This window comes from Aedes albopictus, chromosome 1 (genome assembly GCF_035046485.1).
Source record: "Aedes albopictus strain Foshan chromosome 1, AalbF5, whole genome shotgun sequence".
Lineage (NCBI taxonomy): Eukaryota > Metazoa > Arthropoda > Insecta > Diptera > Culicidae > Aedes > Aedes albopictus.
In genome coordinates, this window is record NC_085136.1 from 308,567,199 (window position 1) to 308,593,475 (window position 26,277).

Here is a 26,277-nt window from a genome sequence, read left to right on the forward strand (position 1 = left end):
TTTTTTAAGTCTCCCTTGATCGATCATAAATTGATGCTTATTTATTACACTCAAGTGGCCATGTAGTATCCGGAACAATTCCGGATATATTCCGGATTGTACTGGGGTCAGGGGGTGGGGAAAGGGTCTGTTTTGCCAAATGGCTAAAAGTGATTATTTCGTGTGTGTTATTGTGTTTTAGAGGTCCCAGTAGAACCTGTTCCAGGTGTTACGGAGCGGCCATATCAGTCGATACATACTTAAGTCATTTTTTTCTATTCCATTCTTTCGAAATCATGAATACGTCGCTCCGTATGTTTTGGTTGGAAACCAGAAATGTCCCCGATGACATCCCCGTGGAACCTGTGCTATATGTTCCGGGGTGGCCACATTAGGTGATACATACTTCAGTCTGTTGTTCCTGACTCAGTCATTCGAAATCATGAAGATTGATATGTCGCACGGCATGTTTAGGTTGAAAACCAGAAGTGTCCCCAATGAGGCCCCGCGGAACCTGTCACGGGGATCCGGATGGGCCAACTTATTCAAATCTGGTTATAGCAGTTGTGTGTCACTGTTTGGCTGAAATTCGATGGTTCAAACACAACAACACACAAAATAATCACTTTTAGCAATTTTGACAACCCCCTGACACCAGCACAACCCGGAATATCGCCGTAATGGTTCCGGATATTGCATGGCCACTTGAGTTTAATAAACTAGCACCAATTTATGATCAATTAAGGGCGACTTCAAAAAAATCGGATGAAATTTAACGAAATGCCAGCATTTTGAAAATAAGTTGTCGGTATCGGGTACGTATAGGTTAAATAAACCTCGAAACAGGTTCCCCAGGGCCCATTCCGATGGCCACCATAGGGCCAGAGCGGGTTTGAAGGCCTATTTGTGTCCTACCGGACAGCTACCATCTGTCTATCTAGCAAAACATTTGATCTACAACTAGATGTCTTTAGCCGTAACGGGACACCATTTGCAAAACACTGTTTTCACGCGAGCGTAACGCTGCGCTCCCGAAACTAAATCAAGAATATTTCCAAAACTATACATTTCTCAGTAAAACTCACTTCGGCAATCTTGTTCACATCAATCCGAAGAAAAAATGTCTAGAAGGCTCGTTTATTCAAAACTTCATAACAGAGCTGATAAACGCATTTCAGTTTGAAAATTTTAAAAACAAGATATCTGCGATGGTGTCCCGTTACGAAATGTAACATGTTATATGATGTAAATTGGAACCAAAACCCCATAAAACAAGTATTGCACCAGAAAGAACATCTAATAGGCTTGTTATAAAACCTGTTAAACCATATGGCCATGAACATTATATTCGATTGCAGACGTCATTTGTTCACGAAAGTTAGTTCCTCGCGGTGTCCCGTTACGCTGGAATGTGTCAAATATTTTTTTTTAAGCAATCAAAAGGTTAATTGGTCAATTAACATCTAAATTAACGACTCATGCAAAATATTTCGTTTTACCTAATCAAATTTGATAGATTTAAGCATTTTATGTTAGTATGAAAACTTGCATGCAACTTTTGGAGGGTGATTTGTATGGGAGCAGCTGCAATTTTTTTAGCTTTTCATTTGTTTTGTTTATCTGTCAGTTGTTGCATACCAAATTGACATGTGCTACCTTGTTGTATAAATGCTTCTTTGACGTTGTGATACTTTCAAATAACTTGACTTCAACCAGAGCTTGAGGTTAGCAATATAAATGTTTTGCGTAAGTTATGTAGCTTACTTGATAGCTTAATTTTCACCGGTGCATGAGGTCTAAATAAACAAGTATTCTGCACGTTTCTGTTACTGTTACTGTTTAACCTGATTTAAACCAATTATTTTTTGGATCTACGTAAAACGTTCCTCAGACGTCATTATTAGTCCATAATTGTATTCTAATACATCTTATAAGACATGCAAGATGTTCTATAAGCCGCCATTTTTTGCGCTGTTTTAAATATATAAGTGTCCTATAATAAGTTAAAAATTCATGAAAAATTCACCAGCTTAAGCTAGTATAATGAAATTTAAACTGTTATATAACAAGTTGTGTTACTTGGGAGGATTTTTTTTTCTTTTGAACCGATGCTTAATTGTATACTGATCAATTTCGCCCCGAAGTGGCATTTACAATTTTTTGATTTCTGAAGTAATTTAACAAAAAGTTTAAATTTGTTGAACAAAATTCTGTCATATGGTTTCATGAAGATCCACTGGGTACTGATTTTACAGAAATTCTTTCGGAAATATTTGAATTTTCACTAATGTTATCCGCAAAAGTTGTTTTAAAGTGATCAATTTGACCCCGGATTACGGTATAACCTTTTAGCCGAGGAACGAAGCATGCTCGATGCTCACAAGGAGGAGAAGCCCACCCAAATTGAAAGCATTCAGAACATAATCGTTCAGCAGAGGACGGCAAACCGATGAAAGTCAGGTACTCAAACCAGCGCGGCAAGATTCACAAGGGGGGATAAGTCCAAAAAGGTTATCCCTCCTCCCAGAAGTTCAGGAATCCGCTTGGATGAGGGAAAAAAAGAATCTCTGGAATATGGTAGGGAACAAATAGAAGTTGAGAAACAGGGCACTGCGCGAACTCGCAAGTGCTGTTAAGGCCTTCAATACCAAGGCGGCTAAAAACACGGACATTCTGAGAGTAACGAGGGGCGAAAATCGTCTGTCATCGCTAGGTGCGCATATTTATAAGAAGTATCCGGCTCACCAGGGAATGGTTATGACCCCGAAGGAGGGAGTACAGAAAGACACGTCCTATGAAATGCCAGTCCAAGAGGTCCTGGGCAAGGAGGTAGGGGTTAAAGCACAAGCCTTGACAGCGAAGAATGAGCTAATCCGCAACGCCAAGACGGTCCCTGATAAAGAAGGGGCACCCAGCAGTGTACTTGTGGTGTCTGGAGTCTGGATATCGCGGGTCTCTGGTATCCTGCTAATAAACTAGGAAAATAATGTAAAGAGCTTATACCGATGAAAATTTAACGGAGCAAAGTTAGGCCTACAAGGCGGCTTAACTGAACAAGGAAATGCAGGTTAAGATACGACCATGGGCTGCCACCCCCTTCTATCAAAGTCGTCAAATCCAGGACTTCGTAAAAGGTGAACAAAACACTGGATTCAGCTAGTATTCCGACAACATACAACATACCTAGCAGACCAGGAAGTCTATGCCGGATGCTAAAGAGCTACTTCCAGAACGGAGTGCTCCTCTACGACCTCGAGGAAGAAGAGATGAACTACAATATAAGTGCGGGGGTACCTCAAGGTTCGCGACGAACGATCGCCTACCATCAGGCGTAAGGCTGGTTGCCGACGACATTACGCTCATGGTATACGGTGTGAGCCTTTAAAGGAGATGGTGCTAACCGTGGCATATTTGATCGATATAATGGAGAACTGGATGATGTCGAGACAGCTGGAAATCACTCACCACGAAACGGAAGTGGTGGTGGTAAACAATCGTATGTTTGAGCAATAGCCGGCGGTCATCACAGGCGGGTGAATGACCATCTATAAGCGATCACTGAAACAGCTGGATAGATGCCATGATCGGTAACGAGTTGAACTTAGGTTGAAAGGACAACTTAGCGCTTAAGCTGGTAGAAGACTTATCATAAGAGAGTGCTCATGCTTGGTTCTCCTGCTTGAAAACATCCCAAACGGGCATATCGCGAAGGAAGAGAAAGGATAAGGTTTTATTTGGTCAGTTATAGTTCCGACATCCCCTGACTACTCAGAAAACCATAATACGGATGTCTGCAGATTTTTCATTTAAAAAACAAAAGAAGAAAATAAACCCAGCTTGATCTTATCGGTCTACCTGCATCGAGACGTTATTAGCATCTCTATTAAGAAATGAACTTTGAAAAATCACGCGTTTAACAACAATAAGCAAAATTCCTAAAAGAATCCCTGGAGAAACTCTTAGAGGAATACTTGGAAAAATCTTTGGAGAAATCCCGTGGAAGAATTCCTAGAGAAACCTCTAAAAATCCTAAAAGGAATCATTGGAGAAGTCGTTGGTGAAATCCAAGAGATATTTCTGGATGAATCTTTTAAAGAATTCTTGGAGAAATTACCAGAAAACTAACGGACCAAACCCTACATGAATTCATGAAATTCCTGGCAGTTAACCTGTTGAGAAATTCCTGGATGAATCTCTTCGGTAATTTCTGAAAAAAACTCCTAATAGAATCACCAGTTCTAGAAGAGATTGTTGGAGAAATCTCTACAGAAATTACTGGATCCCTTGAGAAGTTCTTGTTAAAACTCCTGGAAATAGCCCTGCAAGAATACCGGAAATAATGTCGCATCACAAGAAAAACTTCTGGACGTATCACAGGAGGAATGGCTGGATTTTTTTGGGGATTTATCTAGAAGCATTCTTATAGAAATCCAGAAGAAATACCTGAAGAAACAACTGCAGAAATTCTTGGATGAATCCCAGCAGACATTCTTGGAGGGATCACAGCACGATTCTCCAAAGGGTTTCCAATAAGAATTCTTGAAGAAATCCCTAAAATAGTTTTTTGTTGAATTTCTAAAAAAACTGAAGAAATTTCTGGAAAAATCCCTGGTGCAACTCCTGCAACAATCCCAGTAGGAAATCTACTGCATATATTTTTTCCTTGCTCAACAAAGTCTAACAAAGTCGGGGCACCACTGTTGTATAACAAAAAAAGATGATCGACGAAGAGCAATCGAATCATGTCAACAAAGCCTTTATGGAAAATCGTTGACCAAATGTTTCCGAATATTCCGGGAAAATAAAGCCATCCTTCAATGGCACGCGGGACAAGCACAACACAACATCGCGCCCTTGGTTACTTCCATTTCCGGCGGCATTGGATGGCGGGAACGGGATCATAAACCTGACGGTCCTGCAGTATGGCCGCCGCCGGCTAGCGGGTGTCGCACGATTTATGGCAAGTGATTAATTTCCGAACGCGAGAACCAACGCATACCGAACCTAATGATTCAGCCGGAGGACAACGTTTTGCTACCCATCGGGAGGAACGGCCCGGTCGTCCAACCGGTCATAAAAGGCTGCTCGCAATAATGGCGCCGACTCGGCCTGGATGACGGTGGCGGTTGTAGGTGGATTTCCAAAATCGGTTTATAGCTTCTGGACAAATTGGCCACCTGGGCGAGGAGAGAGCTTGGGTAATTTACGACGCTCGTTCACCGCCCGGTGGATATATTAACATTTTGGAGCTCGAGGCTAGAAGAGGCTAATAAGTTTGGATCCGTGGAGATGGAGACGCATGGTAGGTCGTATCAGTCAGTCAACTATTGTAAAACATTTTGAACACTTTTTAATTTGACTGTCACAAGTCTGCATATAGTACAACCTTACAGTTACAGAACAAATATGAAATAAATTCGCACAAAAAAAAAACTTATTTAATCACGTCCCCTAGAAGCTACACATCGTAAAAGTTACTCACCAAAGTAACGATAAACCAACAGCAGTAATTTGTCGGAACCTGTTGCGCAAGCACTGGCACTACAAATAAATCCCTCCGATTTGTTACAATGCACTCCCACCGACCGTCGTATAGGTCCAGTAGGTACATCGTCCTATATCTACAACGACGACTGATCCTCCGGACAAAAACCACCTCCATTTCTTTTTAATCCATGTTAGTATTTCAATTCCACAGCTCTTTTTTTTCGCGTTTTGCACTCCTGGTCCGAGAGACTGTTGTGTTGTGTGGTCGTCGATGGGTACAGGACCCCGTTCCCGGTCTCTGGTCCAGCCGGCGGTGGTGGCGGTGTTCGGATTCTTTATTTACCCGCGTATCAGCAGTAAATTATTTTAAATAAAACCCACGTTGAACATGGATTAAAACAAACACAAGCACTACGGTGCACCACCGGTGAAGTGGTTTTGTCAACCCCCACCCTGAGCGCTAAGCTTTTGCACTTTTCCACCTTTTCCGCCCGGTTGACGCGCCATTTTCTAGCTTTCTAGTTCTCGGTTGCGCACGAGGAGCAACCAGCCACCACCGGTGGGTACAGAACGGCGATATTTCATTTTACTGTGTGTTCTCTTTGTGGGGGAGGAAGGGGTGGTGGCGAATGCAGACGCAGAGGAATCCGTGTCGTCGTGTCCGTGCGACCGACGACGCGACGACCAACCGTGCATGCAAATGGGACGTAGTTTTTCACTGTCGTCACACGGGTAGAAGTCATTCATTTGTACACTATTTTGCCATTTCCGCTTGGCATCTGGCGCCGTTCTCTCATCGGTGGGTCGTGCAGGACTTGTGCGATTGTGAAGGTATTTATGGCTCGGGTACAAGCGAAGACTACACATTAGACACCGGCAAGCCAGAAAACTTTGCCATTTAAACTTTCACATCCTCTTTAAAATCATTACCTGAGTTTTGTTTTTGGTTCTTTCGTATGTTATAAAAATAAAATCAAAATTATCGCATACTTTGCACATTTTCCACTATTTTGTGGCATTTCATGCATACCTAGAAATAAACTTGTTTTGGAAAAGTTTGGGATGACTCGGAACTGCACCACCAGGCGACACGAATTCCAATTACAAGTGAAACGCTATGTGAGTTTTTCCGCGTATTTGCGTTTTTACACTTCGCGTCTCGATTTACGACTGTCTCTACCAAAGTAGAAGATAAGTACTTCTTAACAATGGTCAACCATGCGTCTCCATTAGTTTGATTCAAATCAACCAGAAGTAGTGTTCAACCATGCGTCTCCACTGCCATAGAGTTAAACCGTCAAGAGACTTCATCTTAAAAGTGACGAACCTTCGATAGTGGAAATTGGTGATAGATTTCGAGTTAAAGTTATAGTTTGTGACTAAATACAGTTGGTATTCTTAAGCCATTTTATATGTTATTGCACTTGCAGGCAGTAAGTGACGTGCTACTTGTGGCATGTATGCAGTTGATCCGATCTGGATTTTGTTGCCGTCGAGTTATTGAATCCCTTGTTTACTGCATACACATATATCGTAGAAGAGCACAAAGTCGTTCGTCTGTACGGATATTTCGGAAACTCATTCTAGACCACTGCTGTCATGAAGGAATCAGAACTAATTACTCATGGTTTCTAAGTTCCATCCCCTAAGAGACTGACTCTAATATTGAACCGTATGCACATTATTTGAATGGTTTTTCTGAATTAGGACAACCATTCTTCAGTATAGAAAATACGCCCAAGCTTTCTTCTTTTCTCTCATGTGCATTTCTTGATAAAATGGCGTGCAATCGGTCTTAGTCTTTCTAAATAACCTAATCTAATGTAACTGCAGGTTACCATAACTTAAAAATTATAAATGTGACAATGCTCATAAATGCCGTCCAACAAAACAAAATACAGTTTTGCAATTTTTATTCTAGATATAGGAAAACATAAAAAATCAGCGAGTTTGTGGATCTAGAGCCCAGGAGTTGCTTGGAAATTACTTCGCAAACGCTAATAATTAAAAAAAAAATGCGGTACAAAAAGTAAAGGTAAATGTGCAAAAGTATTAAAACTCCTGAGTGTAATATTTTTACGATATTTTTTATGAATTTATTGCAGGAAATCTTTTTATGAATTTAGCAAGAAATCCTTCAAAGATACCTCCAGGAATTCCTATGGATTTCTTTCAAGATTTTTCAGGATTTCATCTAGAAATTTCGAATGAAACTCTTCAAGATATTTCTACAGGTTTTTGTCCAGATATTCCTCCATTTTTTCTTTGAAAATCAATTCGTGCAGAGATTCCTTAACAGATTGAAGAGGAGATTCGAGCGATTAGTTCAGATGTTTCATTAAAAAATGCTCCAGTTATTATTTCAATAATTTCTCACCAGATACTTGCAATGAAATTCTCCAGAGGTTCGATTCGTTCAAAAATTCATTTTTACTTTGTAAGCCATTCTGCATTTTTAGTTAAAGTTTCTCGAGAGCTTCAGAAATTTCTCTGAGAATTTCTCCAGGGCTCTTTTCAGAAATTCCTCTAAGATTCTCCCAGGAATTTCTTCATAAATTTCTGTAGAAAAATCTCAGGAGGTTCTTCTAAATGCTCCCAGAATATTATCGAATATTCCTCCTGGGATTACATCACAAACTTCTCTTAGAGTTTTTGAAGCCTTTCTTAAGAGATTTTTTTCAGAAACTATCTCGAAGATCCTTCAAGAATCCTTTCAGAGATTCTTCCATCTATTATTTCAAAAATCTCTTTAGGTTTTTTTTTCTTTTTATATTTTTAGGAACTCCTCGAGAAATTCTTCTGAAAATACTGCAAAGCAATCTCCAGTTTTCCAGGCATTCCTTCAGATACTACGTCAAAAAATCAATTTAATTAGAATTTAATTTTGATAATTCCTTTTAGATTCTTCCAGATTTCCTGCTGCTTAATTGTCATCCGAAAATTCCTCTAGGTTCTAGGGTTACTTCAGAAATTGCTTCAGGAATTTTTGTCCACTAATGCCCTTCAGCCATTTTGCAAGAAATTCTTTCTTGAATCCCTCTAGAAGAATCTCAAGGAGTTCTTACACGGTTTGCTTCAGAGCTCCTCCAGAAATCCCTCTAGAAATATAATAAGAGATTTAGTTATGAATTTCTGTAGTACTTTTGAATGCAATTTCTGCATTTCTACAAGGATTATTTTAGGGAATTGTATTCTCTCCAGGGAATTCTTTGGAAATCCTTTCAGGGATTCCTTGAAAATTTTCTCCAGTATTATTTATGCTATTTTATGAAATATTTCTGTAAAAATCTGAAAGAATTTCTAGGGGCACCTCCGAACAAATTTTAGGAGATATAGTTATGGACATCCCTAGGCTCTACCCACGATGTTCAGGTATCCGCCTATCGTGGACTAGATGCTGACAAAGCAGTATCACCCTTGGAGACACTGAGCATAACCCCCATACCAGAATACCCTTTGGACTCCGAGCATATTGATGACACGATAAATCGATACCGGCGCACAGTAACACCAACCATCCAACGCAACCCAGAACAACCAGGCCAGTTGCCATCCGGTGAACTTTTGCTGACATCGAGAAAGCATCGAACTCAATCGGAGGACACAGGTGTGCCCTCGGTCTGGTCTGGCTCGATCAGTCAGTTGGAAGTGAACGTTTGAATCGATAGGTCTAATAGTCAGTTGAAAGCCCTTCTGGCCCAGTATAAGTGTTAGAAAGTGTGAAATGTAAAATTATAAACAAGAACATAATAAAAGTGATGGGATTAGGGTAAATTTGAAACAAGTAGTTTTTTAAAAACCCTAATGTGAAGTCCCGTCCATTTTTATATATCGGAGGGAACCTCAAGAGAAATTTCCAAAACAAACCTTCTAGAGACTACTACAGTTAGCCTTGACGAAATTTTCATAAGAAATCGATATAATAAATGCTGAGTTTTTGCTAGATTCCATGAAAGAAAAAACTCTTGAGAAAAAAAAATCTTAAGAATTTTTTAGAAAATATATTCGAGAAATCGCTGACAGAATTTATGAAGAGTGAATTCCTGAAAGAATCCTTGGATTATTTAATACGGAAAATCCAGGAATAACACGGTTCGACAAAAAACCAACTTTTGTTCTGCCTAGCTTTAAATTTCACTTTCTGATTGCTTTCGACTAGAAACTCATAAACCTGAAGTTTTGACCCTCCCCCTCCTGGGAGAGGGTAGAGTCATTGAATTGCAATTTTGAAAAATCGAAAAAAATCCTAGGTTTATCGATCGCTAGTTGAAAGGCTAAATGCAAGATATAAAAAAGGCAGAGGTTGACCACGTTGCTTTAGGGGTCATGCAACTATCATAAAAAAATCACGAAGATCCGTCAAGCCATGCTCGAGAAACGGTGTTTTAAGGAAATGATGTTTTTAGGATTTCTTAGATTGCACGCAAAGAATCCAACTACTTACTATGTGGCACAATTGCTGTTTAGCTATGCCGTTTAGCATCATTGCGTCTTCGAGGAAGTTTTTCACTACAATAACGTGCATCTTTTAACGAATTTGTAAGCGAGTAAGGCAGTTGGAAGTTGGTTTTCTATTTAGCGTTTAAGCTCAGGTGGCGCTTATCAAACGGAAGCTAATTCATGAAAGAATCATTACTGCCAGATTCAAAACACGGATTCGTTACCTCACAATAATCCAAAGTTACGCAACGACCGATGCTGCCGAGCTAGAGGACAAGGAGAATTTCTACAGTGAATTCAATGCCGTCGTTCCAAAAGGCGACATCAGGATCTGCATAGGTGACTTCAACCGAAAATACGGATTATTAGCGTGTCATGGGACGTCTTGGTCTTGCAGAAATGAGCAAAATCAGTTTGCAGAGTTTTGTGGCAATAACAACCTGGTGATTGGCGGCTCGCACTTTTCCCAGCGACCACTTGCGATGTCCGGAATAAACGGAGCGCTGTTATCACGTCTGACCATCACCTTTGAATTCAAATCGGTGAATCCAGCTACGCGTTGCTTGGATCCAGCGGCAGTAGGAACACACACATTGGACGACGATTCAACACACACCCACTAGAAGATCTAACTGTGAAGAGATTACTCTTGGAAGAATTTGGAACCCTAACAGCGTGTGTTCCGGATGGTGGTAGCGTAGAAAAGCAGTGGAGCGGACGGGCATCAAGAATGCCTTTATTGAAACCAACGAGAAAAACCTGGGTGAGTTGTGTATTCAGCGAAAAGGGTGGAACATTGATCAAACGTGGCGGAAGATTGAAGACCATAGAGAAGCGATTTTTTTTTCAAAATTTCGTCCCGGGGTGTCTCCGAGATTTTTTTTTGTATGGGATTCTCCTGACATTTTTTCATGGGTTAGTTAGAGTAACAAGAGTTCCAAGAATCTTACTACATTTCCTTAGTCTGAAATTTCTTCAGAAGTTTTTCGAATAATTTTTCCTGCAGATTCTCCTTTGATATTTTTGTAGTTTCTTCTGGAGTTTCTTCCATAACTTTTTGCGAGATGTTCTCATGAGTTTTCTCAGAACTTTTTCCTAATTGCATGCAGGATCTCTTCCAGAGTTCTTTCGACAATATCTTCCTGCACTCCTCCCCATATTTCAGTAAAGGATTTTTTTTAAGTTATATCTTTCAACCCAAGGTTACATCCCGGAATCCCTTCTTGAATTTCGCTTAGACACCTTCCCGTCATTTCTACCAGAGTTCCTCTCAATATTTTTTCTCCAATAGTTGCTTCCAGGATTTATACAGGATATTGTTAAAGTGGTGATCTCAGTTTCATAATAAATGCATTTTGTCTTGCCTTTCTGCGAGCACAAAACTGTAGATCTATCGAACAAAGTGGGCTGAAAATGTAACTCATTGTTCTTTGCGTGTGAGTAGGTAACTATCTTTGGATTGTTATAACCGTGTCTTTGAGTAATTTTCTTCGGAATTTCTTATCGAGATTGCTGTCAGAGTTGCTTCCAGGGTTGCTCTTGAGATCGGCTCTGGAATACCTTTGGAAAAATAAGAGAAGATTTCCCGTGATTTCTACCATAATCCTTTCTTGGGCCTCTGCTTGGGCGTTTCTGCGGAATACTGAGTGAAAGTGTGGTACAAAATCCGGGATAAATTCCAGAAGTAATCTTTGAATTAACTCGAGCGAAATTTCAGTTGGAATTTCAGAAAGAGTCCGCAACAAATGGCAAGAAAGCTCAAAGAAAAAAAATCGAAAGTAATAACTGGATAATTCTTGTCAAAGTCTCTGGAGAAATTCCCGAAAGAATTCAGTGGCAATCTCGGAAGAAAGAAGAGTAATAACACAGATAAAAGACATTTATGCTCCGACGGGGACGATCACGATGTGAATCGTTTAAACACACTAGTGCACAAGCCGACAATAAAGCTGAAGTGTCAAAAGTGCTTAGTTCGGAAAACAAAAATGATAACATGACACTGTATGTGTTTTTTTGGTTTCTTTTTTTTTTGTTTCTGTATTAACACGTATTATTTTAGCCCTATGCTAGTTCATCTCGCGATCCACGCTTTACTTCCCTTCCGAAGGAAGAACTCACATTTTGCGAATTTGTCGGAAGTTAATTTGAACCCAGGTCCTCATCGTGATAGTCACGTGCTTTCTCCATCACACCAGATCCGCTTCACATGGGAACATAACGTCATACTTTAAATAACCATTATCAAGTTTTACACAAGGAAGAAGGCAACGATGAAAGTCTATTTTCTGTGGTAATACTAAGAATAATTTTGTGAGGATTTTCTAAAGGGATTCCAGTTGGAATAATCCCGTATGTGGAAGAAATTCTAATAGGAATATTAAAAGAAACACAAGAAACTCCAGAAAGACTTTCGAAGTGCATGAAAAATCCAAGAAAGAATTTCGCAATGAATCCAAAAACAAATTCCTGGATGAATCTCGAAATCAATTCTGGAAGGAATCCCAGGAAGAGATTTGTAACAAGGGATATATGTTCAGGAATCCAGAGTGTTTTTCAAGTAAAAATTCCGTTATAGATTCAAGGAGGAATCCAAGATAGTCTTTCTGAAGAAATTTTAAGAGGAATTTCGGAAGAAATTTTGGGTAGATTTTCGAGCAAATCCGTGAAAATCACAAAGTACGGGCATTTACATAGATGACACCAATTTTGAACCAAAGTGTCCGAATTTCCTGATGTCTATTAAGTACCCCGATTTTCATCGTAATCTCAACATTACACTACCTATAGCAACTTGTAGATCTAGCTACCTATTCAAACAGTGCAGTTAATTCTACTTTTATTCATTCAAAACACGCTGTTTGTAGTATTATAAAAGTGGTAGAGAACAAAACTCTATTTTATTGATACGAATCTGTTGAACCTAGAAACGTCAGTTTATCCATCCGTACTGTGTGGTGTCTTCGATTCTGTACCAAACGAAGCAAGCAGAGGCGGTGGAAACATATGCAGAAAATAGAGGAACCGTGGGTACATCAAAGACGAAGAAAAAAAAAACTGCAAACAACTGATCTACGATCTACTATGGCTAGTATGAAGGCTTGCACTTGGCTTGTTGTGAGCCAACGAATTCAATACTCAGCCAAACAAAATTGCAAAGCATACAGGATCGCACGGTGAACAACATTCCGAAAATCTGTCAGTTTTTTTGTAACGTAATTCAAATCGTTCTAAGGCGTGAACCAAATGATCTAGTACTCTACTTCAATTTAATCATCGTAAAAGAGGATAAGAATGACGTCATATGTTTACGTTCAAAATTAATGTTTACATAGGTAACTAGACTGCCTTGTGAAATTGTATGCCGTGCAGGAAATTTTATAGATTTTTCTTCGTATGGATGTTATATACAAATGAGTAATCATAGACGTAACCTACTAATAATCATCGCCTTTAGACTGGGTTAGTTTGAGCATTTTTGTATTTTTTCTTTCTTGTGCAATTTTTTGTATTTTTGGCTGATATTAAGGTTGAAGGATTCGTCATTGACATAATCGTTTGACAGATAAACGATAACATTTTACCGAAATTTGGTATTTTTTACAGAATTTCGGTAAAAAACATTACCATACGCTCAACAGTTGAGATTTCATTCAAAATAACCCTGCACGATTAGCTATGAAGGTTTTTATCGGAAATACATCAGCTACTGATGCTTGAATGTACCCAAAGAAAGTAAACTATAACTCCGAGTCAGTTTATTCTGTTTAAAGAAAACCTCAATCGAACTCCTCTCTTCCAATTCCCAGAACCATGCGGTTGACTTCGAAAGACAAACGAACGAAACAAGTTCAAATCCAGTGCTCTTGGTGGTAAGTTGAGTCGCCGCCGCACACCGTTTCGAATCAGCTATATGCATTTGACTGTACAGAGGTACAAAGGAATACTCGTTGCGACAGTTGGAGTTCTAGCTGAATCCGGTTGAGTTGGCTCTCGTTCAAAAAGTTGTTCTTTCTCCGAAGGTCACAGACGCTGCATTTGGTTTTGAACTCGATCTATTGTTAGTGCACGCAGTGAGTACATGTCTGTTTGACTAGGCGAAATTTAAAGTTGGATGTTGCCCTTGGACACTAAGTAGGACTGCAAACTTCCTCTTTGCATTGATTTATTGTGGATTTACTTCGAAAATGAATTTCAAGGACATTTGCTGACGTTTTGAACCCACGTTTCAAGAGTCCTACAAATCTTAAATAGAACATTTTTTCTTTATAGAAGTTTTGTTGGCTCTGTTTGAAAATAAATATTTACAAGTTTTTGATCTTGTGTCTCCCCGACTAGAAAATTATATCAAGTTTATATCATATTGTGTTATGATGTTATAATATTTTTCTATAACTTATTATGTTATAAACTAGATGCAGGATGATGTTAAAAAATAAATAAAATTCTAACAAAAAGTACACTGGTCTAATCAAGATTATAACCTATTTTGTTATAATCATATCAAAATTATAGCAAAATGTAATATGATTTTTAGATACAGGATAACTAGTTTCTATCAAAGTTTGATATAATTTTGTAACACAATTTTTCAAATGTCGAAGACTTGAAACTAAATTATAATACAATGAGTAATCAAACAACATGTATAACATAATGTGATATAATTGGGTTATAGTAATTTTAAAACACCAAGGATGTTGAACATGATTATATCACAATGAGTTATAACTATCATTGTTTGTTAGAATTATGTTATATTTTTGTTACAATTTTCTAGTCGGATCGCCTCTATAATTTAACCTATATCGTGAGTGATTTTATTTTAGGACCCAATGGTTAAACCACATCGAAACATCAACTTTTAAAAACATTTTTTTTAAATAATTTTTCGAAAACCAATGACGTTTGTCTTAAAACAGAAAGAAACAGAAGAGGAAGAAGAAGGGTAGAAGTAGTAGTAGTAGTAGTAGAAATAGAAGTAAATTAAAAGGAGAAGAAAAAGAAAGAAAGGAAGCACAAGAAGAAGAGAAAGAAAAGAAGTGTCAGGATGTTAAAAAAGCTGGTTTTATAAATGATAATTTGTCGTTGGCAACTTGTTTTTTTTTAACAAATGAGTCCAGACCAAAGTTGATGGTAGCGGTCATCCTTCTTCCACGAGTTCCACATTAAACCAACCAAGTTAGGAAACCTTTTGCGGAATGAGATAAACTTCGAAAAACAAAAACCCGAAACCTTAGACATAGTTGGAATACCGGCCTGCGTCCAATAAAGCAGGAAGAAAAAAAAACTTTTCGGAATTGATTCCATCAAGTTTTCCGATCGTGGCTTCGACCGCCGAGCCGCAGCGGACATCTAAGCAGGCCAATCCAATTTTTCGCCGTCCGTTGGTATTGCCACCGCCGACCGATAGTCGGTTTTGCGAGGAAAACTTTTTCGATGCGGCAATTTTTTCCCATCATCTTCTTGTTTTTTTTTGTCCTAGGGATGTCGCGAATAACCCCAGATATCGATGACGACAGTGTCTGACGGTCACGAATTGATTCGCTCTCTTTGGTACTTATATCCCACTGTCTACTGGACAGGAAAATGGCGGCGCGGCGGCAGCACATAGTTGGCTGCGTCTTTCCGGCGGAATTTGCCAACACAGACGAGGGTTAAAATTAATTTTCTACTTTCGTTGCGATGCGGACAGAGCAAGAATTCACGCAAAGAAGAGGCGGTTTCCGGCGAAGGAGTTTAATTGAATTGTTTTTCTACTTCGAAATCAATTAGCATTTCAGGAGGAGATTGGAATGAGTAGCACTAGAATAATTCTCAGTAAGAAATGTTCTCAAGGTAACAAAAAGGTGGACAATAAAATCAGTCTTTACAATTGTCAATCGGTTATGTGCCCAGAACCGGCTGAAATTGAAGATCAATGAAAACTTTTTCATCAACTGTCATTAGCTGACAGCCCCGGCCGGATCACTGAACAAATCGTTTAATCCTTCTGCAGAAATGTGATATGTGGAGATGTTACGGTACTTCTAAGAGGACGGTTCTAATTCTCCACATCCCTGAAGGATAGACTAGGAATGTAACAACACGATAGACATCAAAACTTACCGGTGAGCCAAAGTTGTGTCCAATTTCGTGTGCCAGGGTCACGTGTGAAACGGCCGGTGGAACGTGCTTGCCGTAGTTTAGCAACGTCACAATACCCGTGTTGAGCGATTTCAGCGATCCGCGGTAATGCTGCAAAACAGATTGGAAGAAGAAAACATTGGGTTATATAAAAATGATGGTAAAAAATTGTGATATACAAGAGAACTGTAGGGTTCAAGACACTGTGGTCTAGGGGCAAGACACTGTTTGAAGTGGAACAACCCATAAACAATTGTCAAACAACTGCAGAATCAAACAAAAACAAAGAAAACGATAGATTATCTAATATCAGTATAAACAAATTTAGGAATATGTAATCGGAAAACCAATCATTTTCCTAACATCTACCTTCGTCCAAGATCGTAACCGTGCTCCAAACCAAATGCATCCAGGAATCTGCCAATAAAATTGCAATTCCACCTTTTTCCGATTCCTAACAGCTTTGACCTAATCAAATTTACAATTCTTTGTGTTTCTTTGATTGCCCTCTGTAGTACCTGGGCTGACAATAGGGACCGGTCAATGGGGAAAAAAGTGCTAAGAAAAGGCACAAATACACTTATCTTGGCATCTGCCTATTCCGAAGCAGTGAGTATAAAAATAATACCAATCTACTACTCTTCTTGAAATCGTCTTCCTTCCGACAATGATAGCGATGGGGAGCAACAGGGACACCAAGAACAATAACAACAACAAGCAACACTATAGCTTCAGTAATTGCCCAAAGGAAATTGCATTTCCCTCTCTGCTGTTAGACGGACGGTAGATGGCGACGACGATGCTGTATGCAGTGAGTTCAGACCGGAAGAAGCTGAGCGATTTTATTTTCCTACCGCCACTTTTGCAGTATTGTGAAGGAAAGAATCAAAATAATACGAGGCATCTTCACTGAAAGATGTTTTAAACGCATTATTGCCCATCTGGCAGGATATGGCAGCAACCGATTCTTTTGAAATAGCCACTTTGTTTTCTATAGATTGAAAGTACAGCGGCCGTTCGCTCGTTGCATGGATTCTTAGTTGCAGGTCCGCTAAATGAAAAATTTGAAGAGTTTTGCAGTGCTGTCAGTTTTGCTGAGCAAAACGCCCTCCGGATTCTGTGGAGAATCCTCCCGGATTCTGTGGAGAATCCTCTCCGGATTCTGTGGAGAATCCTCTCCGGATTCTGTGGAGAATCCTCTCCGGATTCTGTGGAGAATCCTCTCCGGATTCTGTGGAGAATCCTCTCCGGATTCTGTGGAGAATCCTCTCCGGATTCTGTGGAGAATCCTCTCCGGATTCTGTGGAGAATCCTCTCCGGATTCTGTGGAGAATCCTCTCCGGATTCTGTGGAGAATCCTCTCCGGATTCTGTGGAGAATCCTCTCCGGATTCTGTGGAGAATCCTCTCCGAATTCTGTGGAGAATCCTCTCCGGCTTCTGTGGAGAATCCTCCCGGACTCTGTGGAGAATCCTCCCGGATTCTGTGGAGAATCGTCCCGGATTCTGTGGAGAATCCTTTTCGGATTCTGTGGAGAATCCTTTTCGGATTCTGTGGAGAATCCTCCCGGATTCTGTGGAGAATCCACCCGGATTCTGTGGAGAATCCTCCCGGATTCTGTGGAGGATCCTCCCGGATTCTGTGGAGAACCCTCCCGGATTCTGTGGAGAATCCTCCCGGATTCTGTGGAGAATCCTCCCGGATTCTGTGGAGAATCCTCCCGGATTCTGTGGAGAATCCTCCCGGATTCTGTGGAGAATCCTCCCGGATTCTGTGGAGAATCCTTCCGGATTCTGTGGAGAATCCTCCCGGATTCTGTGGAAAATCCTCCCGGATTCTGTGAAGAATCCTCTCGGATTCTATGGAGAATCCTCCCGGATTCTGTGGAGAATCCTCCCGGATTTTGTGGAGAATCCTCCCGGATTCTATGGAGAATCCTCCCGGATTCTATGGAGAATCCTCTCCGGATTCTGTGGAGAATCCTCTCCGGATTCTGTGGAGAATCCTCTCCGGATTCTGTGGAGAATCCTCTCCGGATTCTGTGGAGAATCCTCTCCGGATTCTGTGGAGAATCCTCTCCGGATTCTGTGGAGAATCCTCTCCGGATTCTGTGGAGAATCCTCTCCGGATTCTGTGGAGAATCCTCTCCGGATTCTGTGGAGAATCCTCTTCGGATTCTGTGGAGAATCCTCTCCGGATTCTGTGGAGAATCCTCTCCGGATTCTGTGGAGAATCCTCTCCGGATTCTGTGGAGAATCCTCTCCGGATTCTGTGGAGAATCCTCCCGGATTCTGTGGAGAATCCTCTCCGGATTCTGTGGAGAACCCTTCCCGGATTCTGTGGAGAACCCTCTCTGGATTCTGTGAAGAATCCTCTCCGGATTCTTGGAAAATCCTCTCCAGATTTTAAGGAGAATTCTCTCCGGATTCTGTGGTGAATCCTGTCAGGATTCTGTGGAAAATCCTTTCCGGATTATGTGAAGAATTCTCTCAGGATTCTGTGAAGAATCCTCTCCGGAAGCTGTGGAGAATCCTCTTCGGATTCTGTGAAGAATTCTCCCCAGATTCTGTGGAGAACCCTCTCCGGATTCCGTGAAGAACACTCTCCGGATTCAGTGGAGAATCCTCTTCGGATTCTGTGAAGAATTCTCCCCAGATTCTGTGGAGAATCCTCTCCGGATTCTGTGGAGAATCCTCTCCGGATTCTGTGGAGAATCCTCTCCGGATTCAGTGGAGAATCCTCCCGGATTCAGTGGAGAATCCTCTCCGGATTCTGTGGAGAATCCTCTCCGGATTCTGTGGAGAATCCTCTCCGGATACTGTGGAGAATCCTCTCCGGATTCTGTGAAGAATCCTCTCCGGATTCTGTGAAGAATCCTCTCCGGATTCTGTGAAGAATCCACTCCGGATTCTGTAAAGAATCCTTTCCGGATTCTGTGAAGAATTCTCTCCGGTTTCTGTGAAGAATCCTCTCCGGATTCTGTGGAGCATCCTCTCCGGATTCTGTGATGCATCCTTTCCGGATTCTGTGAAGAATCCTCTCCGGATTCTGTGCAGAATCCTCTCAGAATTCTCTGCAGAATCCTCTCCGGATTCTGTGCAGAATCCTCTCCGGATTCTGTGCAGAATGCTCTCCGGATTCTGTGAAGAATCCTCTCCGGATTCTGTGAAGAATCCTCTCCGGATTCTGTCAAGAATCCTCTCCGGATTCTGTGAAGAATCCTCTCCAGATTCTGTTGAAGATTCTCTCCGGATTCTGTGGAAAATCCTCTTCGGATTCTGTGGAGAATGTTCTCCGAACTCTGCGGAGAATCCTCTCCAAATTATGTGAAGAATTTTCTCCGGATTCTGTGGAGAATCCTTTTCGGATTCTGTGGAGAATCTTTTCCGGATTCTGTGGAGAATCCTCTCCGGATTCTGTGGTGAATCCTCTCCGGTTTCTGTGTACAATCCACTCCGTATTCTGTGGAGAATCATCTCAGGATTCGTTCAAAAATCCTCTCTGGATTCTGTGGAGAATCCTCTCCGAATTCTGTGGAGAATCCTCTCCGGATTCTGTGGAGAATCCTCTTCGGATTCTGTGGAGAATCCTCTCTGGATTCTGTGGAGAATCCTCTCCAGATTGTGTGAACAATCCTCTCCGGATTGTGTGGAAAATCCTCCCGGATTCTGTGGAGAATCCTCCCGGATTCTGTGGAGAATCCTCCCGGATTCTGTGGAGAATCCTCCCGGATTCTGTGGAGAATCCTCCCGGATTCTGTAGAGAATCCTCCCGGATTCTGTGGAGAATCCTCCCGGATTCTGTGGAGAATCCTTTCCGGATTCTGTGAACAAGCCTCACCGGATGCTGTGGAGAATCCACTGCGGATGCTGTGGATAATCCTCTCCAGATTTTTTGGAGAATCCTCTCAGGATTCTGTGGAGAAACCTCTCCGGATTCTGTGAAGAATCCTCTCCCGATTCTGTGGAGAATCCTCTCCGGATTCTGTGGAGAATCCTCTCCGGATTCTGCGGAGAATCCTCTCCGGATTCTTGGAGAATCTCCTCCGGATTTTGTGGAGAATCCTTTCTGGATTCTGTGGAGAATCCTCTCCGGATTCTGTGGAGAATCCTCTCCGGATTCTGTGAAGAATCCTCTCCCGATTCTGTGGAGAATCCTCTCCGGATCAATAAAAACCCTTGCGAAACGTAAAACTGTCCATAAAATTTGCGTCACTTCCAGTGAAAGTATGGTGGCCAAATTACACCTCAACCGTGGATATCAATAGCCACTCAACTGTCAAAGCTTATCAATGCTTATCTGCAGATCACAAATCATGGTCTCAAATATCGCCAGAAATTCACCGTCCCATCCTCCGCTAAGCCGCAGTATCAAAATACCTGACCAGATAGGTAGGTAGGTAGGTAAGGGAGATGCCCAGCAGCAAAATCGTACATAAATCCATTCGTCATCTTCCTGATCAGAATTGGCCACCACTGCCAGATGACGGTGACGTGACGCGATGAAAGTAACGCTATGGCATCCACCGTCATCTCTATCTGCTGCTCTGTGGGCACAGACAAACAGACGTAATACTTGGGAGAATTTGCGGTTGAAGTCATCGTCATGGATATATTAATAATCGCCTAATGCTAATCGCACTGTTTTGCGGAGCGCTCACTAGGTGGCGATAGTGAGCGAACGTCAAACAGACACAGTCGCGTTCGGCGATTTTTACCGTAATCTCAACTGCTGAGCGTCGGTAACGGGTTTTGAACGAAACTCTGTAAAAAATACCAAATTTTGGTAAAATCTTATCGTTTATCTGTCAAACTCTAACGAAGTGCGGTCAAAGTTGCAAGCTTTACTGATTTTTTTTTCCTGTAAAACAAACTTAACGGGGGAGATTTCGGTAAAACATTACCGAAGTCGGTGATTCTTTCTAAGTGTTGAAGTGGAAACGATGCGAGCACCGTAAGCGAGGCATTTGCTAACTACTAAGACCCCGTTCTGAGAATTTGAACTAATTGCCTAAAAGACGAGAGACCGTTCTAAAGAAGTGCGTTCAAGGAGATGTCTGTTTGTCTGCGGTACGACTGTAACGGAATGAGGCAGGACCGTGCGAAAAACCTTTAATTAGGATATGCGAGTGACTGACGAAGGTACCTATACGTGCGAGAGCACGTATGACTGACGACGATAATCGGATCATTTCCGATGAATGGACTCTGTCCACTCCGGTAATGAATGGTAAACGTCATATATTTCTGAAGAGGCGGATGATTTCGGTTCTGGACGCCGGTTAATAGGGACGTAGTTTTGAGGCCTTAGTAGGCGAAAGAAGTTGTTTCGTTGGAGAAGTTTTATTCCATAACATTAGGAAACTTCTCATCAAATTTAGTTCTGTCTCATCTGACCGTTTATATCGTTTTAACGTCATCGGACCGAATCAATTGTCAGATTTTTCAGTGGCGTGTAACCGCACGGCCTACCTTAAAGGCGTAAACGGCATACATTTCTCACACAAATCGAGTACAAGGAATAAGTTCCTCCACCCGGTCCGGATCAGGAAAAAGAACGTATAGAAATCTCGTGTTGGGAACACAAAAAAACTTGGACACGTAAAAGCTTTTCATCCTAGTAGGTGGTGCGATGCTGCCTGCCACCTCGCCTGCCACCGCGCTGTTCAGCATCGTTTTTCTTTTAGGAAATTTGCGCGACAAAGTAGGCTGAAACGAGAGGAACGAAGGATACCGGAGGATCGCTTTCACCAGGATGTCGCCTGCTGCGTTGTCGGTCGGAGGGAAACAAATGACATTGGGCCGGGTGCCAGAGCGTTCCTCAGTAAAGGAAACCGCCGTGTGTAGTGGCACGGCCGCACCAAATGTCGCCGTTGTACCTTCTTTCTTCGGAATGTGGACAAAGAAGTTGCGATTTGAAGATGGCAGCACTTTTGTTCGGCTGTCAGCGAGCTCATTGAAATAATCGAGACATTTTGTTCGGAGTGTTGTTGGGATTGAGTAGGTTGTTTGTTTTGGAAACGATAAAACATTATTGTTTGAATCAAGTGCTTTTCCGCGTGACTTTTAATGGTTACCAACCACAATTAATCACGCACTTTCATGGGAAACGTGCTTTCTGACATCACTTATCGATTAACTGTCAGGATGTTCAACAAAACAAGTCGAAGTTAACTGAATCTGACCGGTTTAAATGGCTGTTTGTGTCGAGAGCAGAACTCAGATAAATAATGAACTTATCGTTTAACTGTCATACCGTACAAACGGTTAGATGTCAAAACGTTTCAGTTTTGAACCAGAAAACTGCGTTGGAAATCTCAATTATAACGGTTATATCAATGGCGAATCCTTCAATCTTAAAGAATAAAGAACTCACAATTTACTTAGATTTATCGTTTTCGATATATCTTCCCTGTTGTAGTTTTAGTATTCGACGTTTTGTCTTTCGACGTTTCGAGCATTACTTAGCAAAAAAGATTTTTACCGCGAAAGTTTTTCATTTTTTGTTGCAAGGAAACACAAATTGGAAGTATGGTTTGATATTGACCAACAAAACTTATCGATTAACTGTCTAATAAAACAAACTAGATGCTCGCATCATTAATCGATAAAATGTCAAGATACTCAGTTCGGAAATCGAAGGTAATTGAATTTGACAGGTTCTAATGACTCTGTCGAGAAAAAATATCAGATTAAAAAAACCTATCGTTTAACTGCCATACGGTACAACCTGGGAGCAAAGCTCTCTGTTTCGAAATGGAAAACTTTCGTGCTCAAAATCGATCTTGCTAAAAATATATTGACCAATATGTGCTTTTTGTACGATAGCTGATAACGCAAAACTTATCGATTAACTGTCAAACGAGGCATGCTATGCTCGCTCACTAGTCATGAATGCCTTCTACTTTGGCGAGTATTAAATATTACTTGTTATCAGCTGGAGACACGACTTATATCAAAACATGGGACCGGTCATCACATCTAAAGCCTCCAAAGCTCTTAAAACATCAGAAATTCTCTGCATTTCCGAAGAAAACATCATCCTTCTCCCCACACAACAAAGGCTGAATGAGATTATCATGCATGAATTAGCCGGAATCCACGCTCGCCCATTCCGTCGACAGCAGGCAGAGAGTACACAACAAGCGGCTTAAGAAGATATAATTTCCCTTGACAGCGTGAACGTGTACCGAGGAACGTACAGACTCGAGTGAGCACATATAGTAACGATGAGCGCGAGCTTCATTACAAATAAATTACCTTCCTGGTGGAGACGTTCGTCTACCGGCTCAAGGAAGCCCGAACGGTAGCCGTGTAAGATTTATCCCATCGCACCGAGAAACGAGATAATTTCCATGTAAATAGTGCTTCCGTTGCAGAAGGGAGTTCCAAGCTTACGGGCGCCATCTGTTTCTCAAAGCACCGAGATTCCGCCTAAATACAGGCTTCCGCTTGGATCACAACAACAAACCCCCATCGTTCACGATTGGCAAGTCTGTTTGTGACAAAAAATCCTTTGTTCTGGTTCTAGTTCCAGTAGTCAGGGTCGGATGTGACAAGCGTCAGCTTTCAGCTGCAAAATTATTGCCGCCATTAGAACAACCAACAACACCCAATAACCCGGTGCGGTTCTAGACGAGAAGAACGCTTTCTGATTTCGACAACAACGAGGATGACGACAACTGATTTATGCGGCCAACGAACAACGAACACGCTGGCACACAGCAGGCGTCGCCGTTCGATTGCTATTTCCGAGCATCGTGCCACGTATGTCGTCGCCATCTGTCAAAATTATTTTGTCGAGCGAATTGCCTAACTTGCAGGCGGTGGTTCTGCTAGCAGAATTCACGCCATTGTCGATGTGATTCTGTCTTTTATGACTGCTAGCTCGTACAAATGCCAATATACTGCGAGAAGTTGGCGTTGTTTTCACCCAGCAGTAAGCAAGTGTCCTACCCCTCTGGGACGGGAGATAATTTCTCGCACATTTTCACTAGCAGCTGGTCGAAAATTATGTTCCCAGCAGCGGCGACGAATAGAAATGCAAACTCCCCGGTTGGTGCAAACTAGCCGTCATAACTGGCATAGTGCTGCATCGGCATTTGAATTTCTTCGTATTCGACTAAGGGGAATGACACTAGTTTTTTTTCGGATAAAAATCCCGATAAGTCCGTGTGAGATTCAAAAGTAGCTCCATAATTCTCGCTTTCGAGTTGAAATCAAACGATTTGGCGTTTGTCTTGCGGCGATTGACAGTTGATCGATAAAACTGACAGCTCAAACGTCAAATCGTTTGTTCCCGCACCGAAAAGCGATAATAATTATGTGGTTGACAAAGTCACAATCCCCTCGAATCCAACGACAGCGGGAGCTGTCATTTTCGGTGGTGACGTGGGGAATATGTGAGCAAATCTGCACCACTGTGCACTGCAGGAAGGCGCAGTTTTATATCTAGTCAGCGAAGAGAAGTTTTTTTTTCGGCAAGTTGTGGAAAAACTCAAAGTTAGAAGTTGAACACTAGTTTCGGGTGACTTTTGAAGCGAGAGGTATGCTGGCTGCGGCTGCTACGATGACTGTGTGAGCAAAGATGGCGGCTGACGGCGTTATCTTGGAAAGTAAATTAAAAGTTTTTACTGCGAAAAGATGCCCAGATTAACTCAATATTTTATATGAAGTCATGGAGCAAGTGTAACAGATGCATTTGAGAGTGAATATTACCTGTAGACTGTGAAGAATGAAATTCAACAAATGGTATTTAGCGGTAGCAATAGTCACGGCGTTGCTGTAATCTCACTTATCGTTTAACCATAGACTAATTTCAAGACCTCGATGTACCAAAGAAAACGATCAAATTTTCGGTGACCAGTCCGGTACCCAATAAATATTCATAACCGTGTATTTTTTTCCGTGTAAATTGCCTTTTGTGTAAATTTTATTTAGCGTGTTACACTGATCTGACAGCTCTGACAGTAAGGGACTAAACATAAATTACGTAAAGTGAGTACCGAGGATTGTTCACAATCTGCGAACTTGACTGCGGAAAAAATTGCGACCATGACGCCGCTGGTTTAACTGTCAACCGTCAAAGTATTTAAAGATTTATGGGTAGTACTCAGATCACATGAAATTTCTTGGCCTATCTTGATGCGTGGAAGATTCAGTCAAGATATCGCTCAAGTAATGAGAAATATTTTTATTTTTCTTGACCGCAGTACGGAGTTAAGAAGAAACGGTAAACAAAATGGGAATTGCTGTGTCAAATTTCTTGACCATTACGGTCAGGAATCCTCCTCGGATTTTGTGAAAAATCCTCTCCAGATTCTGTGGAGATTCCTCTCCGGATTCTGTGGAAAACCTTCTCCGGATTCTGTGGAGAATATTCTCCGGAGTCTGTGGAGAATCCTCTCCGGATTCTGTGGAGAATCCTCTCCGGATTCTGTAGAGAATCCTCTCCGGATTCTGTGGAGAATCGTCTCCGGATTCTGTGGAGAATCGTCTCCGGATTCTGTGGAGAATCGTCTCCGGATTCTGTGGAGAATCGTCTCCGGATTCTGTAGAGAATCCTCTCCGGATTCTGTGGAGAATCCTCTCCGGATTTTGTGGATTTTGTGGAGAATCCTCTCAGCAATCTGTGGAGAATCATCTCCGGACTCTGTGGAGAATCCTCTCCGGATTCTGTGGAGAATCCTCTCCGGTTTCGGTGGGGAATCCTGTCCTAATTCTGTGGATAATCCTCTCCGGATTCTGCGAAGAATCCTCTCTGGATGCTGAGATGAATCCCTTTCGGATTCAGTGGAGAATTTTCTCCGGATTCTGAGGAGAATCAACTGCCGATTCTATGGAGAATCCTCTCCGGATTCTGTGAACAATCCTCTTCGGATTCTGTGGAGAATTTTCTCAGGAGTCTATGAAGAATCCTCTCCGGATTCTGTGAAGAATCCTCTCCGGATTCTGTGGAGAATCCTCTCCGGATTCTGTGGAGAATTTTCTCCGGATTCTGTGGAGAATCCTCTCCGGATTCTGTGGAGAATCCTCTCCGGATTCTGTGGAGAATCCTCTCCGGATTCTGTGGAGAATACTCTCCGGATTCTGTGGAGAATCCTCTCCGGATTCTGTGGAGAATACTCTCCGGATTCTGTGGAGAATCCTCTCCGGATTCTGTGGAGAATCCTCTCCGGATTCTGTGGAGAATCCTCTCCGGATTCTGTGGAGAATCCTCTCCGGATTCTGTGGAAAATCCTCTCCGGATT

At 41.6% G+C, this 26,277-nt stretch overlaps 1 protein-coding gene across 1 annotated transcript in view; it reads right to left on the bottom strand.

Annotated features, from left to right (window-relative positions):
* LOC109621728 (uncharacterized) overlaps positions 1-26,277 on the bottom strand; it is a 634,920-nt gene that overhangs the window by 16,848 nt on the left and 591,795 nt on the right. Inside the window, exon 9 of the mRNA XM_062847117.1 lies at positions 16,012-16,140. Coding sequence (XP_062703101.1) covers positions 16,012-16,140 — 129 coding nt within the window. The remainder of the gene's footprint in view (positions 1-16,011; positions 16,141-26,277) is intronic.